Raw genomic sequence first — 13,413 nt, forward strand, 5'->3', positions numbered from 1 at the left:
CATGACAATCGTTGCAAAGGCACTGAAAATAAGAGAAAAGTCCAGGGCTCACGTTACCTGGGCGATCGGTCTCCAGCCCTTTAACAATTACAGTGTTTGACAATTTAGAGAGGTTACTATGTGGCATTTACTTTCCAACACGCACCCTCTAGCGGCCAAATGCTGCATTCGCTCCCCAGGACTGACCGCTCCGGCCGCTCCGGGCGGGGAAGCGCCTCCCCTGCTTTAGAGACTGTGACTGCTGAGTCTGACAAGCTTTAGTGGCGCGTCAGGATTGGCGGGGCGCTCGCAGCAGCCACCTTGACTAAACCACATTCCTCCGTTCTGTCTCCTCTTGAGCGCACGCCTAAAAGATGGCAGGCAGCCCCACTGGTCACAGCAAAGCAACAGCCATCTCCTTGCGGAGGAGAAGGCTTGGCAGCTAAATTCTGCTGAAACAGAGGGGGAGATATTAGAAGGAGTCTAGGGAATTAGACTGTGGTTCGCTTTTGGCAGGCATCCTCCCAATGAAAAGCATTAAACTGCTGGTCTTGGAAGCCTTTGAAACGATTTTGAAGTTGGTGGTGGTGGGAGGGAGTGCTTCACCCGTGCTAGAAAACTATCAAAACACGTTTTGAGCGGAGAGGTTACAGCTTTCCCACCGGTTAAAAATAAGGCTCCAATTTTCATATTATATTTCTGCCACAAGTAGGTACTGAAGATGTTTTTGAAAATTCTATTTATTGCAGTCCTCAGATCTGCGCAGAAGTAAGAGTGAAACAGTAGGCAAATGGATACAAAGAATATAAAACTATACAGTTTACTTGCTAGGTTAAAAATGGACCATAATAGCTGTTCAATAAATACATACTGCTTCATCAGATTTAGCCCCCAGTTTATGCATTGTAAAACTAAAACTTGAAGAAACGTTTCTATGATTTTTCTTTAAATTCCAAACTGAGCTGCCTTTTTAAACAAACGATTCTCCTGCACTGCAGCATTGTTCCACTGCAAGAAAATCAGAAAGTGAAACTAATACTTTATTTTCATTGCCCAAGCTGAGAAATGAAAAAATAGAGCGCAAAAATAGTGAAACAAATTAGACTTTTAAATGCCACCAGTTTAATAGTCCAAGACTTTATTAGTAACATACAGCATGCACAGGTTATTTATTTAAATATTACTTTTAACATTATAGTTTTCTTTTAACCAAAGAATTCTTCAGTTATTCTGGCAAGAAGTTGATTAGACATGTAAACTCCTCTAGTATTGTTCCTTTTTTTTTTCAATGTAGTTGATAAAAAGGTAACCAGAGTCTTGTTAAAAGTGTTGCCATTTGATACAGAAATAAAGAAGTTTAGGCTCCATTCCTATGCAAATCCTTATGCACATACTTAAATGTACACATAGGAAGAGTCCCTTGGGCTGAGTCATCTGGGTTATTTAGAGTTTTTTTTACTGTCACTTTTGTTTTCTACACAATAATTTCTCATTTGCATACATCTGATTTACATGCTTGTGTTTCACAGTAAATAGTATGAATGAGAAAGATGGCTTTGTGGTTAGGGCACAGGAGTGGGAGTCAGAAGACGTGAGTTCTTTAGCTCTGCCAGAGGCCTCCTCTATGACCTTGGTTAAAGCACTTTACATCTCAGTGTTTCAGCTTCCTCATCTGTAAAATGGGGAGAATACTTATCTATCTCATCTAATTTATTAACATTTGTAAAGTGCTCTGAGATCTTTGTATAGTCAGTGCCATAGGAATGAAAATTATTATTGTTCCTGTTTAATCATTCTGTTTTTATAATACACACAAAAAAGTCACTTTCCTGGAGCGGAGCAGAGCGGGGCCAGAGGCCAGGGCAGGCAGGCAGGGAGCTTGCCTGGCCACGGTGCGTGGTGCTGCCACCCTGGAGCCACTCTAGGTAAGCAGCACCAGGCCAGAGCCCGCACCCCGCACCCCAACCCCCTGTCCGGAGCCCCCTGCCATATCCCACACTCTCTGCACCCCAACTCCCTGCCCTGAGCCCCCTGCCACACCCTGCACCCCAAACCCCTGCTGCACCTCTCACCCCTCCTGCACCCCAACTCCCTGCCCTGAGCCCCCTGCTGCACCCTGCACCCCGACCCCCTGCTGCACCCCTCACCCCTCCTGCACCCCAATTCCCTGCCCTGAGCCCCCTGCCGTACCCTGCACACCTCCTGCACCTCAACTCCCTGCCCTGAGCCCCCATTACAGTCCGCACCCCTCCTGCTCCCCCTGGGGGTAGGGAGGGGGCAGAGTTGGGGTGAGGACTTTGGGGAAGGGGTTGGAATGGGGTCAGGGAAGAGGCGGGGCCTCATGGAAGGGGTGGAGTGGGGGCGGGGCTGGGGGCAGCAAGGGGTAAGTGTCAGTGATGCGGCCCTCAAGCCAATGCACTAGTCCTCATGCGGCCCTTGTGGTCATTTGAATTTGAGACCCCTGATCTATGATATCAACCGCCCCTGCTTGAGTCTGTCAACCTGGCTTCTGAGCCTCGCTGCCATAGGATCTGTGCAGAAGTACCCGCAGAGTCTGAGTTTAAGCTGTTAAAAAGTACTTCACTGCAGTACTTTGCACTGATCGACAGGAGGCACTGTATGATCACTTGAATTGCTTCAGCAATGTTACATCTCAGTGGGGCAAGAGATATCCAGATGGTATTTCAGTGAGGGCTAGTAAGAAGGTAGCCCTCAAGTCTGTGTCAACTAATGGAAAGTAGGGGAATTTGTCCCTAAGACAAAGCCCAAAATGCATTGGAAACACTACATATCAAAGTATGTGTGGGAGGAGAGGACCAGATATATGCAACCTGAAAAGGGTAGTCGGCAACTTCCTGTGTGATGTAGAGCACTGCTCTGAAATGGCTCCCAATATAGGAACGCAGAGAAGGGCACTATGGGCAGACTGGGAAGTGGCAGGGTTATGGCTAATAAGTCTATGCTCAGTATGGATTCCAAAACCGCACAATGACAGGAGGAGAGAGGCAGTGGGCCACTTCTTTCAACCTTCTGTAGGCACTTCAGAATAAAGAATCTCGTTGGCAACAATGTCTGGAGAAAAATTTACTGATAAAGAACCTGGGTTCTATTCCCAGGTTTGCTACTAGCCCGCTAGGTGCTTGGATAAATCATTTCCCCTGTCTGTGCCACAGTTCCCCCTCTGTAAAATGTGGATAATGATACTGAGCTACCAAGTAAAGTGCTGTGAAAAGCATTTTATAAGATTTGGGTAGCATTGTTATTATTTCTAAGAGGAAAGATGGTGAAGTTTGCTCTGAGGGTATGTCTACATTGCAATTAGACACCCATGGCTAACCTGTGCCAGGTGATTTGGGCTTGTGGGGCTCGAGCTAAGGGGTTGTTTAACTGTGGGGTAGATGTTCCGGCTTGGGGTGCAGGCTCCGAGACCCTCCCACTGTGCAGGGTCCTAGAGCCCCAGGCTCCAGCCTGAACCCAAATGGCTACACCGCAGTTAAACAGCCCCTTAAACCCAACCCCTGTGAGCCTGAGTCAGTTGGCATGGCGCAGCTGCCGGTGTCTAATGGCAGTGCAGACATACCCTTAGAGTCATTTCTTCCTTTGCACTTTGACTGGACAAACACCACAGAACAAATAAGACTGGCAACATTATTGGCAAAATCTTATGACTTTAAAAGATATCAGTGTCCTCTAGGTGCACAGATGCACATAACAGCAAATTACAGCATATTGGTATTATTGCAGTGTCTATATCTACATAGTCCCTAGCATTTGGCACTATAAAAGCACCTTAGCACATGCGTTTCATCTCTAGCTAATCCACTCCTGGGTTTGCTTTTCTCCAGACTGCAGCTTCTTGAGAGAAATACATAATGTACACTGATAATTCATCATCAGAACAAGCTGTCACTTTAATGATGTATTCATGTGATATATCATCATATATAGTGAAGCATACTGATGTAATCCAAAGCCAGTGCTGTCCAGGGAAGGAAAAATGGCGGAGCAGATTTAATAACCTGACCTAAATAGGAGTCAGTTATATTCAGCATCTGGAAAGTTACCTTTGCAGCATACAACAGTGTAGAAATGTTGGCACATAATGAGAGTAGCTTCTTGTAATATTTCTGGCATTTCATCACCAAATATTCAAACCAGTGCAGATTAATTCTACAGTCCAAAGCAGAAGCAAACAGTTAACTGGACAATAGACTTGAGAATTAGAGACTTGAGAATAAGTTTTATGTCCAAGTTCATCTTTAGCAGTGTTCCAACTTCAAGCTGTTTAAAATGGACAAACCTAGCAAAATGTTTGTCACGTTGGACATTAAAATGATTATAAAGTTATATATTAAAATTATTAGACAGATATTATTATTAATAATACTTAAGAAAGTATCTTCAAAGTATTCAGCATAAACTTATTCAACTGATCTAAAAAAGGTACTTTGCCAAATATAAGAAAAAGTAGATGCGGGCAAGTATATAGGCTCCTCGGTTGATAGATGTCTAAATAAATGTGGCCTGATGGGAGCTGCAGGTGTCCAGCATCCCTTAAAAATCAGGCTTTTTATTTAGATGCCTAAATATGGATTTTAGAAGCCCAACTTTAGGCACCCACATTTGAAATTTCTGGAATTGACTATGTTTACAAATCTATGTCAGGGAATTCTTGCTGTTGAGGCCTGATCCTGGGAGTTAGGCCACCAGGATTAAAAATGTTGGTCTATGAGTGATATTGAGTATATTTTATTTACTTGACTTTCACATACACCACTGTGCTGTATGTACGTTTGGTTTGTGTATTTCAGTCTGCAGTTGCACAGATACACAGGAAAAGACTGCTGGGACCTTCTCCCAAACAGCTATTGAGATCCTAGAAACATTCAAAGGAAAGGTGGTTTATGTGATAATGAAATGGATTAAGCATCATAGTAATCACATTTGTGATCCAAAAAAAACAATCAGAGGACAGCCATGAAAATATGCTTATTGTTTATGAGGACATTTCTCTTTCAGCTGTTAAATTAAATATGGACACGAATCACTCCATGTTGTTTCCAGTTCTGGAATCCTGTAGAGATAATTATCACCAAAGTAGTGTACGGCAGTTTAATCCTTGGCCCTTTAAATTCCAGGGCTTCAAACAAAATGTCCAGGCTCAATGATGATAATTCCTCTGGATGCATCAAAACCAGCTGTTGCCAAAAGTTCAGATGTCACAGAGGGGAAATCATGCTTCCACAATGTGGGAACACCACATGTCTGTGTGCAAGAGCTCACTGCAGAAGCTCTCCAGTTTGTTTTATTAAAGTCTTATTCTTTTCTCATTCACTAGTTTGTTATTTAATGAACCCCAAGACTGTTATATCTTCTACTTCATCTTTCACAATGAAAGTAGATTAGTCAATTTCATCTTTGTTTCCATTTAGTTTCACTTTCTACGCTCATGCACTACACATTCTTCCAATGACTGATTGCAAACAAACCATGTGGGGAACATTTATATCCCAAACAAACCGTGTGATGTACGTTAAATAAGGCCTGGACTATAAACTGAATGTTGAAGAAGTAAGAAATCTTAAATAACCAACTACAAAGTTACTGAATGAGGAGAGATCCTGTGTAAAAATAGCATGTGAACATGTAATTAAAGCCTGCATCATAATGCATATGTACAAGGGGACTGAATTAACCTTGCACAGAGAAGCTTAAATCTGGCATTTCCTAACTTTTGAATGTTTTACTTTGCAACCTTAACATTCTTTTAACAGTTTTTCCAGATGTAATAATATTTGTTAAGAGACAGAACAATACCTGAAACGTACACAGAAATTACAGTGGAAATACCACAGGTAAGATTAAATATGGTAAAAAAAAAAAAAAAAGAAGAGAGGTTTAATGAATGGATCAGAGCTTGTTTTACCCATGGTTATAAAAGACCTTGAAAGTGAAAGTGTAGTGTACTCTGGTTCCTTAAGTACTTGTTTATCTGTGTGAGAGGTCAGGGATGCTGAGAGCCATTGAACCAAACTGTAAACCCTGTATATGATGCAAGCACTTCAAACCAGGGGGTGCGACAGCATCTCTAGTTCCAGCACTTACGTCAGAGGTGCTACTTCTGTTCTACCATATCCCCAGAAATGAGTATTTTTCAATTTGTAGGAATGAATGACAAGGCAAAAATGGTTATTAGTGCACCAAACTGCATCTCTGCTAACCATCATCACTGCCTGAACTGACCACTCTTTACTGCCAGTACAATGACAGAACATTATTCATTTTTGTGCTAGCACATCTTTCCCACAATCCCCCTTGGAGATTTGGTACTCCTGAAAAGGGAATAAGAGAATATGAATTCACTTCAGCACTTCTGTTTAAGCAGAAAATGTCAGAGAAGATACAAATAGAACCCACACAGTAATAAATAATCTCATTTATATTTGTTCAAAATCAAATGAAAAACACTGCCGAGTCTCTACCTCCCATTAATCAGAGTTATTGATCCAGAAGAGAACTATGCAAGACAAACCTCTCTTTGATAACTTTTAAAGCCCTTTAAGCTGCAAATCACATACACGGCAAGAACGCCTAAAGTCCACCTACACCAGTCCACCTGCAAATGTAAGAAATAGATCATGTGATATTTCGCATGTGTGACCCTGGCTCAGTGCTTCGAAGAAGGGGGAGGAGAAACAACCAAACAAAAGACAAAGCTAGGTTCCCTTCTTAAATGTGCCTTAAAGAGAGGCTTTTTTCCCCCCAATCAGGGCCGGCTCCAGGCACCAGCTGAGCAAGCTGGTGCTTGGGGCGGCAGATTGTTGGAGGCGGCATTCTGCCCAATCCTAGGGCGGCACAGCCGCTTTTTTTTCCCCCCCAGCTCTGGCTGCCCTGTAGGGGGCAGCAGCGCGGAGAACCAGAGCACCCTGCAGGGCAGTCCTCTTCCTTCCCTCCCCGCCGACCGAAGCGGAGCCCTTGCAGCAGGCGGCAGTGCAGCGGGAGAGGCCGCGTGGCAGCGCCCCTGCTGTATCCCTGGCCGCCCCCTTCTCTCTCTCTCCCGCCCGCTCCCTTCTCCACCCCACCCCCAGCCGGTCCCCCTGCACCCGCGCCGGCCACACCGCAGATTTTTTTTTGTTTTTTTGTTTTTTGTTTTTTTGCTTTGCTGTTCTGGCCGCCCAGTTTTTGTTTGTTTGTTTTTTGTTTTTTTTTTGGCTTGGGGCGGCCAAAAAGCCAGAGCTGGCCCTGCCCCTAATCCAAATTTGTCAATCATTCTAACCCTGTACAATCTACTGGTAATCAATTCTATAGGGTTTTATATATTGAAAGAATAATAGAAACATTTGTTTATCCTCACCACACCCTTGTGGTAGATAAGTATAGATATCTCCATTTACATTGAGAAGTGGCTGCAAAGTAACACATAGCAAGTTGGTAACAGAGCCAGAATTAGACTCAGGACTTCCTAACTCCCATGATGGCTTGCATCTGCATGTTGCATATGAGCAAGAACTTTTCAAAAGGCAGTTCACCCCCACATTTGTCTTATACAAACTCTACACTTTCATAATTCTGTTATTTTCAATTCTATATTTACCTTAAATTTTTCTAAATCTTGAAGAGTACTCATTGAAGTAAGACTTGTCTGAACTATTGATCGCCCTTTACAAATATTGGGATACTTTTAATAAGCTCATACCAGTTTTATTCAGGATCACATTTGGACCTAATCTACACAGTTGGAAGTGTGCTAATAATAAAGTTTCTTTGAAGGCGGTGAGAATTTTGCTTCACTGAGGACTGCAGGACAGGGCTCCAACTGTTCACTTTTTAAAGATTAAGGTCGGTTTCACGTAGAGACTTGCCCAAATAAAGTAGCAAAAGTTTACCTTCACTGCTCAAGGTGCTGACCCTGATTCTTCTCTGTTAATTTAAACAGCAAAAAATAAAGCTGAAAAAAATTGCATTGACCTGGTACTTATTTAGTGTGGAAACCACTTTATGTGGTAACCCTAGAGGCCAGTTTATAGATTTCAGACAATCAGCCTTGACTTTCCTGTTGATCTTCAGAACCTTGAAAATATATTGAAAGCAATGTGAAAACATAAAGAAGAATATTGACACTATCAAGGACAGAGAAATCCAGAGTGAGCTGCAGAAGGAAAACAACCTTCTGAAGTATCATTGAAAGCAGGATGTTCCACATTCACTGGAAGTCTACTTACAAGAGTTGACATTTACATAATTCCTTGGACAACAAAAGTAAGAAACTATAAATTAAACAATGCTGATGTTATCTCACTGAAATTTGATGCAGAGGAAACATAAGGTTCAAGTATCAAGATATTTTATTCTTATGTCCCCTTTTCATAGAATCCAAGCTTTCAAACAAAAGACAAATTCTACTCTCAATTCCACTCATGTCCATTCAAAGCAACTCTATGAACCTGATTTACACTGAATCTACATCAATGCAGCTGACAGTAGATTGAGTGACATTTCTATTAAAAAGATGGACAAACAAGAGGCAAATTTGGCCCATAACGTTGGTGCAAATTAAGACTGTGCAGAGTGGAAAGAGGGCACAAGGAGTTTCCCCCGTTTGCACGTGTGTGTAGGGGCCAGACCCAGTGTGGCAGGGGAGTGCTGGTATTGTGCTAGGCGGCAGCCAGTGTCACAATGGTGCTAGCATCTTCAGAGAAGGCAGGGAAAGGCGGAATGATGATGGAACTGTGGCCTTTTCCCATCTTTGCACCCGCTAAAATAGTGACTGAGTGCAGAGGCAAGTGTATGCTGCACTGAGCAAAATAGCTTACAATGCAGATTTTACAACAACACTAAACAAGCCATTTAAATAATCTGGCCAGACCCAAACTCTTTATACATCTTTACATACTAATGCAATTTATTTAGGCAACATTATTTAGAATTACAGTATGAATGATAAGTGTATTTAGAAGAACAAATTATTTTAATAATATTCTTGAATTTAAAAATAACTAGTGCTCAGGTAAAAATAATTTTGTTGACTATATGATCACTTTATATTTAAGTGATTAATATACAAGTGCTTTGAATTTTCTCTTCAATGTTAGCATTTTTAATGGCTAAATGTACATTGCTACACATTTAGTATATATGGAAACAGTGAACAGAATGCTTAAACAACATTTTACAGTGTTAGCAGTCATACAAAAAAATGGGCCAAATTGTAATCTCATTTTCAACAGTGTCAATCCAGAGACATTCCATTGAAACCAATGGAGTTACTTTGGACTGTACACTTGTGTGAGAGCAGAACTTGACTCAGTAGGTATTGAATCATTATTAATCAGTATTTGATTCCAAAATACGAACATGTAAAACTGTATGTATCCAGGAGCAGATTAAGACATGATCAAACTGGGCCACATATTCTGAAGGACCAGCAATACCAGCCACTCCTGGATTCTGTTTGCTAGCCACCCTTTCCTCTCTGTCCTCTCCATCCTCTTCCTCGAAAAAAAATTTCCTCTACAGGACACTCCATAGATTTGCACCTCACTTTCTGCACAGGAACCCCTACTCCCACCAACCGTGAATTCAACTCTTTCCCATCCAGCACAGCTTCCTGCCACCAGAGAGCTGTTTTATGACCCTCATTTTGTGCCCCAGTAGCAGGCCATATTTCAATCAAACTGTAATCAAGACATTTGGAGTTCAGGTAAGTTTTAAATTTACATCATCAAGCTGGAGAAAGGTGAAAAACCCCAGCGAGGCATGGAGTGCAGCAGAAAGACAAATGACTCCAGAAACAAGGAGAGGAGGATGAGAGGGGAGACTACAAAGATCAGACAGGGAGGGAAGACTTGTATTTCAATATATAAAATGAAATAATAGACATAATGTTCAGAAATTATCCACTGTTTCTTTCTGAGGCTCTCGTGATATTAAAGGGTCATTAGCACCGTTTTAAATACTAAAGACTTTTACATTTAGGAGACTCCTGGGCATTAGTACAATAAATAATGGGGATTTTGCTTTGAAAAGAAAGGCAAAAGGTCTTCAGACACCATTGCATTACTCCAGTTTTACATCTAGATAACTCCACATATTTCAAAGGAGTAACACTCCTATAAAATTGGTGTCATACTGTGGTGATTCAGGCTCAAGTGTTTTATTTTTACCTTTTCTCTTTCTCTCCTTTGGGAGGCCCCACTTTCTGGCTGCAGCCTGATATTGAAGGGATTAGATTTCAGAGCATGACAGCTCTGAAGGCATTTAGCAGCAGCCTGAGATAATCTGTTACCTGCTTCCCCTTCACCAGCAGGGTGATTCAGACCCTGACAAAGCAAGGGAGTAATTAGAGGAATTTGCTGGGGTACTACAGATACAACTGCTGGGAGATTGGGGAAGGAATTGATTGATAATACATCCCTTCAAAAGGGCTGATTCTAGCCCTACGCCCTTCTTCCTCACCGCCGTACAGCTGGCTTGTATAGTTGTCCCATGTCATCCCTATCCCAATCACTATCCCACCTATCCCCTACTCTTGCTCTTCTCTTGGCTTCCTGCGTAGCTGCTTCCTATTCCTGGCTCCAATGCTTTTAGACGCCTTTCCTCCAGTCCTTTCCTGTCTCCTCTCCACTCTTTCAAATTGGGGGTAGGGGGATGTCACTAGCTATAGCAGAATATCCCCAACACTTCTCCTGCTTCCTTCAGTGGTTCCCTTGCCTTGCCAGCATCTGTATCTCCCTCCTGGACTAGAGGGCAGCGGGCAGCACATTCCCTCCAGCTGCAGCTGACTTTTGGAGCTGTCAGCTCCCACTGTCTGTAAACAGGATCCAAGCCCTACATCATGGTGCTGGAGACAGAAAGTGATGCCACCTAGGGGAAAGAAAGTTGAAAATAAAATACTTAAATATTTTATTCATTGAAGAAAAATACACAAACAATTATATTTCTAGTGCCCAGGATCTTCCTGCATTTGAAAAGTATCCTCAGATAGCAGAGCTGCACTTTAACAATTACTAATGTTGTGGCTATGACACCAGAATCCCCTGATGCAACTGCAACCCTAAGATACAGTGCATAGTTGGGGATACATTATTCTTTCCATTATTAATTTATATAGCACTGTAGGTGATCATGTTATTTTAAATTAATAAACATACAAATAAAAAATAGTTTCTTGCCCCAAATAATGTACATTGTAAAGGATACATTCTGCAATTCTTACCTAGGCAAAACTTCAACTGAAGCATATTTCAATAGGGGGTTTGCGTGAGTAAAAATTGCAGAATGGGATCTTAAGAAGGTCAGAAAGAAACAGTAAAAGAAACACAATATAACACCAAAACCACTTTATAACCATGTAACTGTAAATCTACTGAAATTATGTTAGTTGAATGGACAAGATAGAATGATTTATTATCATTCTAATTTAAAAACTTTGTTAAAACACAATCAACAAGAATAGGTAACAAAAGGAGCACTTTTAAAGCCTGCTGAAAAGCAGCTTTCCAATACAGATGTATACTGTAAGACAAATGTTCTTTTAAGAATTTCAGGCAATTAAAATTTCATGGTAGAAAAGATATTCTGAGGCTGCATTCTCGGTGAATCAGGAACAGGCTCGCCTGTGAAGGCAGTAAACCGATACTCCTGCTGAAGTTCTTGTTTTACTTGTGCTAGCTCAGCCTGAAGCTTTTCAGCCTATGATAAAAAATAAAATAAAATCACCAGCAAAAGTTTTTTAAAAGTCTAATTTATTATCTGATTAATATTATATAATTAACCAAAGAAGGAACTGCAGAGATTTATTGGGCCAGGTTTTCAGCAGGGTGTCTAAACATCTTCTATTTGTGTGCATGCAAAACTGCCTACACACATCCATGCACCTACACTTCACAGGTAGAACACCTGTGTATACACTTAAAACATGGCTTGTGTGCCAATGTTAAGAGTTTGCAACCACAAAAGTCAAACAAGGATTTGCAGGAGCACACACAGGGTTTTTGCATCTGCGAAGGGTGGGTGCAAGTATGTGCAAAGGCAATTTTGCATGCACACAAATAGAGGCTATGACTGAAAATCAGGCTTATGACGATATACATGATGCCTGTTAACAATAAATATATTTCTAGGTATTCTAATCCTCACACTGATACATACATTTACTCCTTTACCAGTATAAGAAAAAGCAGGATTCATATTCCTACATATATATTAGGCCTGGTCTACACTAACCCCCCAAATCGAACTAAGGTACGCAACTTCAGCTATAAGCTTTCGTGAGTAAAAACCTCACTTCTTCGGATGCATCCGAAGAAGTGAGGTTTTTACTCACGAAAGCTTATGCCCAAATAAATCTGTTAGTCTTTAAGGTGCCACCAGACTCTTTGTTGTTTTTGTAGATACAGACTAACACGGCTACCCCCTGATACTTGACAACTTCAGCTATGTGAATAATGTAGCTGAAGTCGATGTACCTTAGTTCGAACTTACCGCGGTCCAGATGCGGCAGGCAGGCTCCCCCGTCGACTCTGTGTACTCCTCGCGGCGAGCAGGATTACCGGAGTGGACGGGGAGCACTTCTGGGTTCAATTTATCGCGTCCAGACAAGACGTGATAAATCGAACCCAGAAGTTCGATTGCCAGCTGCCAAACCAGTGCGTAAGTATAGACAAGCCTAGTCTTTAAATTGTAGTAAATCCTGAATTTTGGAGGAAATTCATGGTAGATATTATAAATCTTCATAAAGTTTTTCATTCTTTAAAGATAGTACTTCACTTTTCGATAACATTTTCTTCCCTTTTGCTGTTAAGCACATCTTGAATTTTGTGAAGTGTAATGAAATGGATGGTTTTAATATGCCAGTGTAACACATCTATGGGTTTCACAAATTCTTAGACTCTCATCTTGCAAAGAATTATGCACACACTTACTCTACAAAGCTTATAGTGAAGTACATGTGTAAATCTTTGCAGGATTGGGACCTTGGTACTTATTCCAAAATAGTCTTTTAAAAAACCTTATAAAAACCTTTAAAAAATTAAACTAAATATTTCTAGAAACTTGGAAAATGAACTATTTGATTTAAATCAGCATATAGCAATCCCTTATATAAATGAACAAACAGACAGTCTGGGTTTGCCTAGCCTGCAGTTGCAGAATCAGTCACTGGTTAAAGAATTGATTTGGAATTGCTGGATTTTACTGAATACAGAGAACAAATTTAAAAATACAATAGTTTAAATGAAAAATAGAGGCCTATTTTATCAAGATGCATCTCATTTTGATTTTGGCTAAAATGTGATATTACCTATTACTTTGTTTCATTGTTAGAGAGTAGTGGTAGGAAGAAAAAAAAATCAAAATATTTTTTCTGCCAAGTTGGTCTGTACAACATTTTAAAATGTATATATTGAAATAAAATTTAATGATGTTGAAACAATG

The 13,413-nt window shown here is 41.1% G+C and overlaps 2 protein-coding genes across 6 annotated transcripts in view; both read right to left on the reverse strand.

Moving 5' to 3' along the window:
• The window catches only part of PWWP2B (PWWP domain containing 2B), a 41,914-nt gene extending 41,710 nt beyond the window's left edge, over positions 1-204 (reverse strand). For 2 of the 3 annotated variants that reach the window (XM_054034412.1, XM_054034416.1), the window contains exon 1: positions 58-148. The gene's annotated coding sequence lies outside the window, so the exon portion shown is untranslated. Of the gene's footprint in view, positions 1-57 lie in introns of all 3 variants that reach the window. The other variant, XM_054034413.1, reaches the window with a different exon arrangement.
• An 8,131-nt stretch (positions 205-8,335) lies between these two features.
• The window catches only part of LRRC27 (leucine rich repeat containing 27), a 61,924-nt gene continuing 56,846 nt past the window's right edge, over positions 8,336-13,413 (reverse strand). For all 3 annotated transcript variants that reach the window (XM_054033297.1, XM_054033295.1, XM_054033296.1), the window contains one exon: positions 8,336-11,670. In XM_054033297.1, the coding sequence (XP_053889272.1) occupies positions 11,530-11,670 (141 nt within the window). In that variant the 3' untranslated portion in view covers positions 8,336-11,529. The remainder of the gene's footprint in view (positions 11,671-13,413) is intronic.

The sequence above is a fragment of the Malaclemys terrapin genome, chromosome 7 (genome assembly GCF_027887155.1).
Source record: "Malaclemys terrapin pileata isolate rMalTer1 chromosome 7, rMalTer1.hap1, whole genome shotgun sequence".
Taxonomy (NCBI): domain Eukaryota; kingdom Metazoa; phylum Chordata; order Testudines; family Emydidae; genus Malaclemys; species Malaclemys terrapin.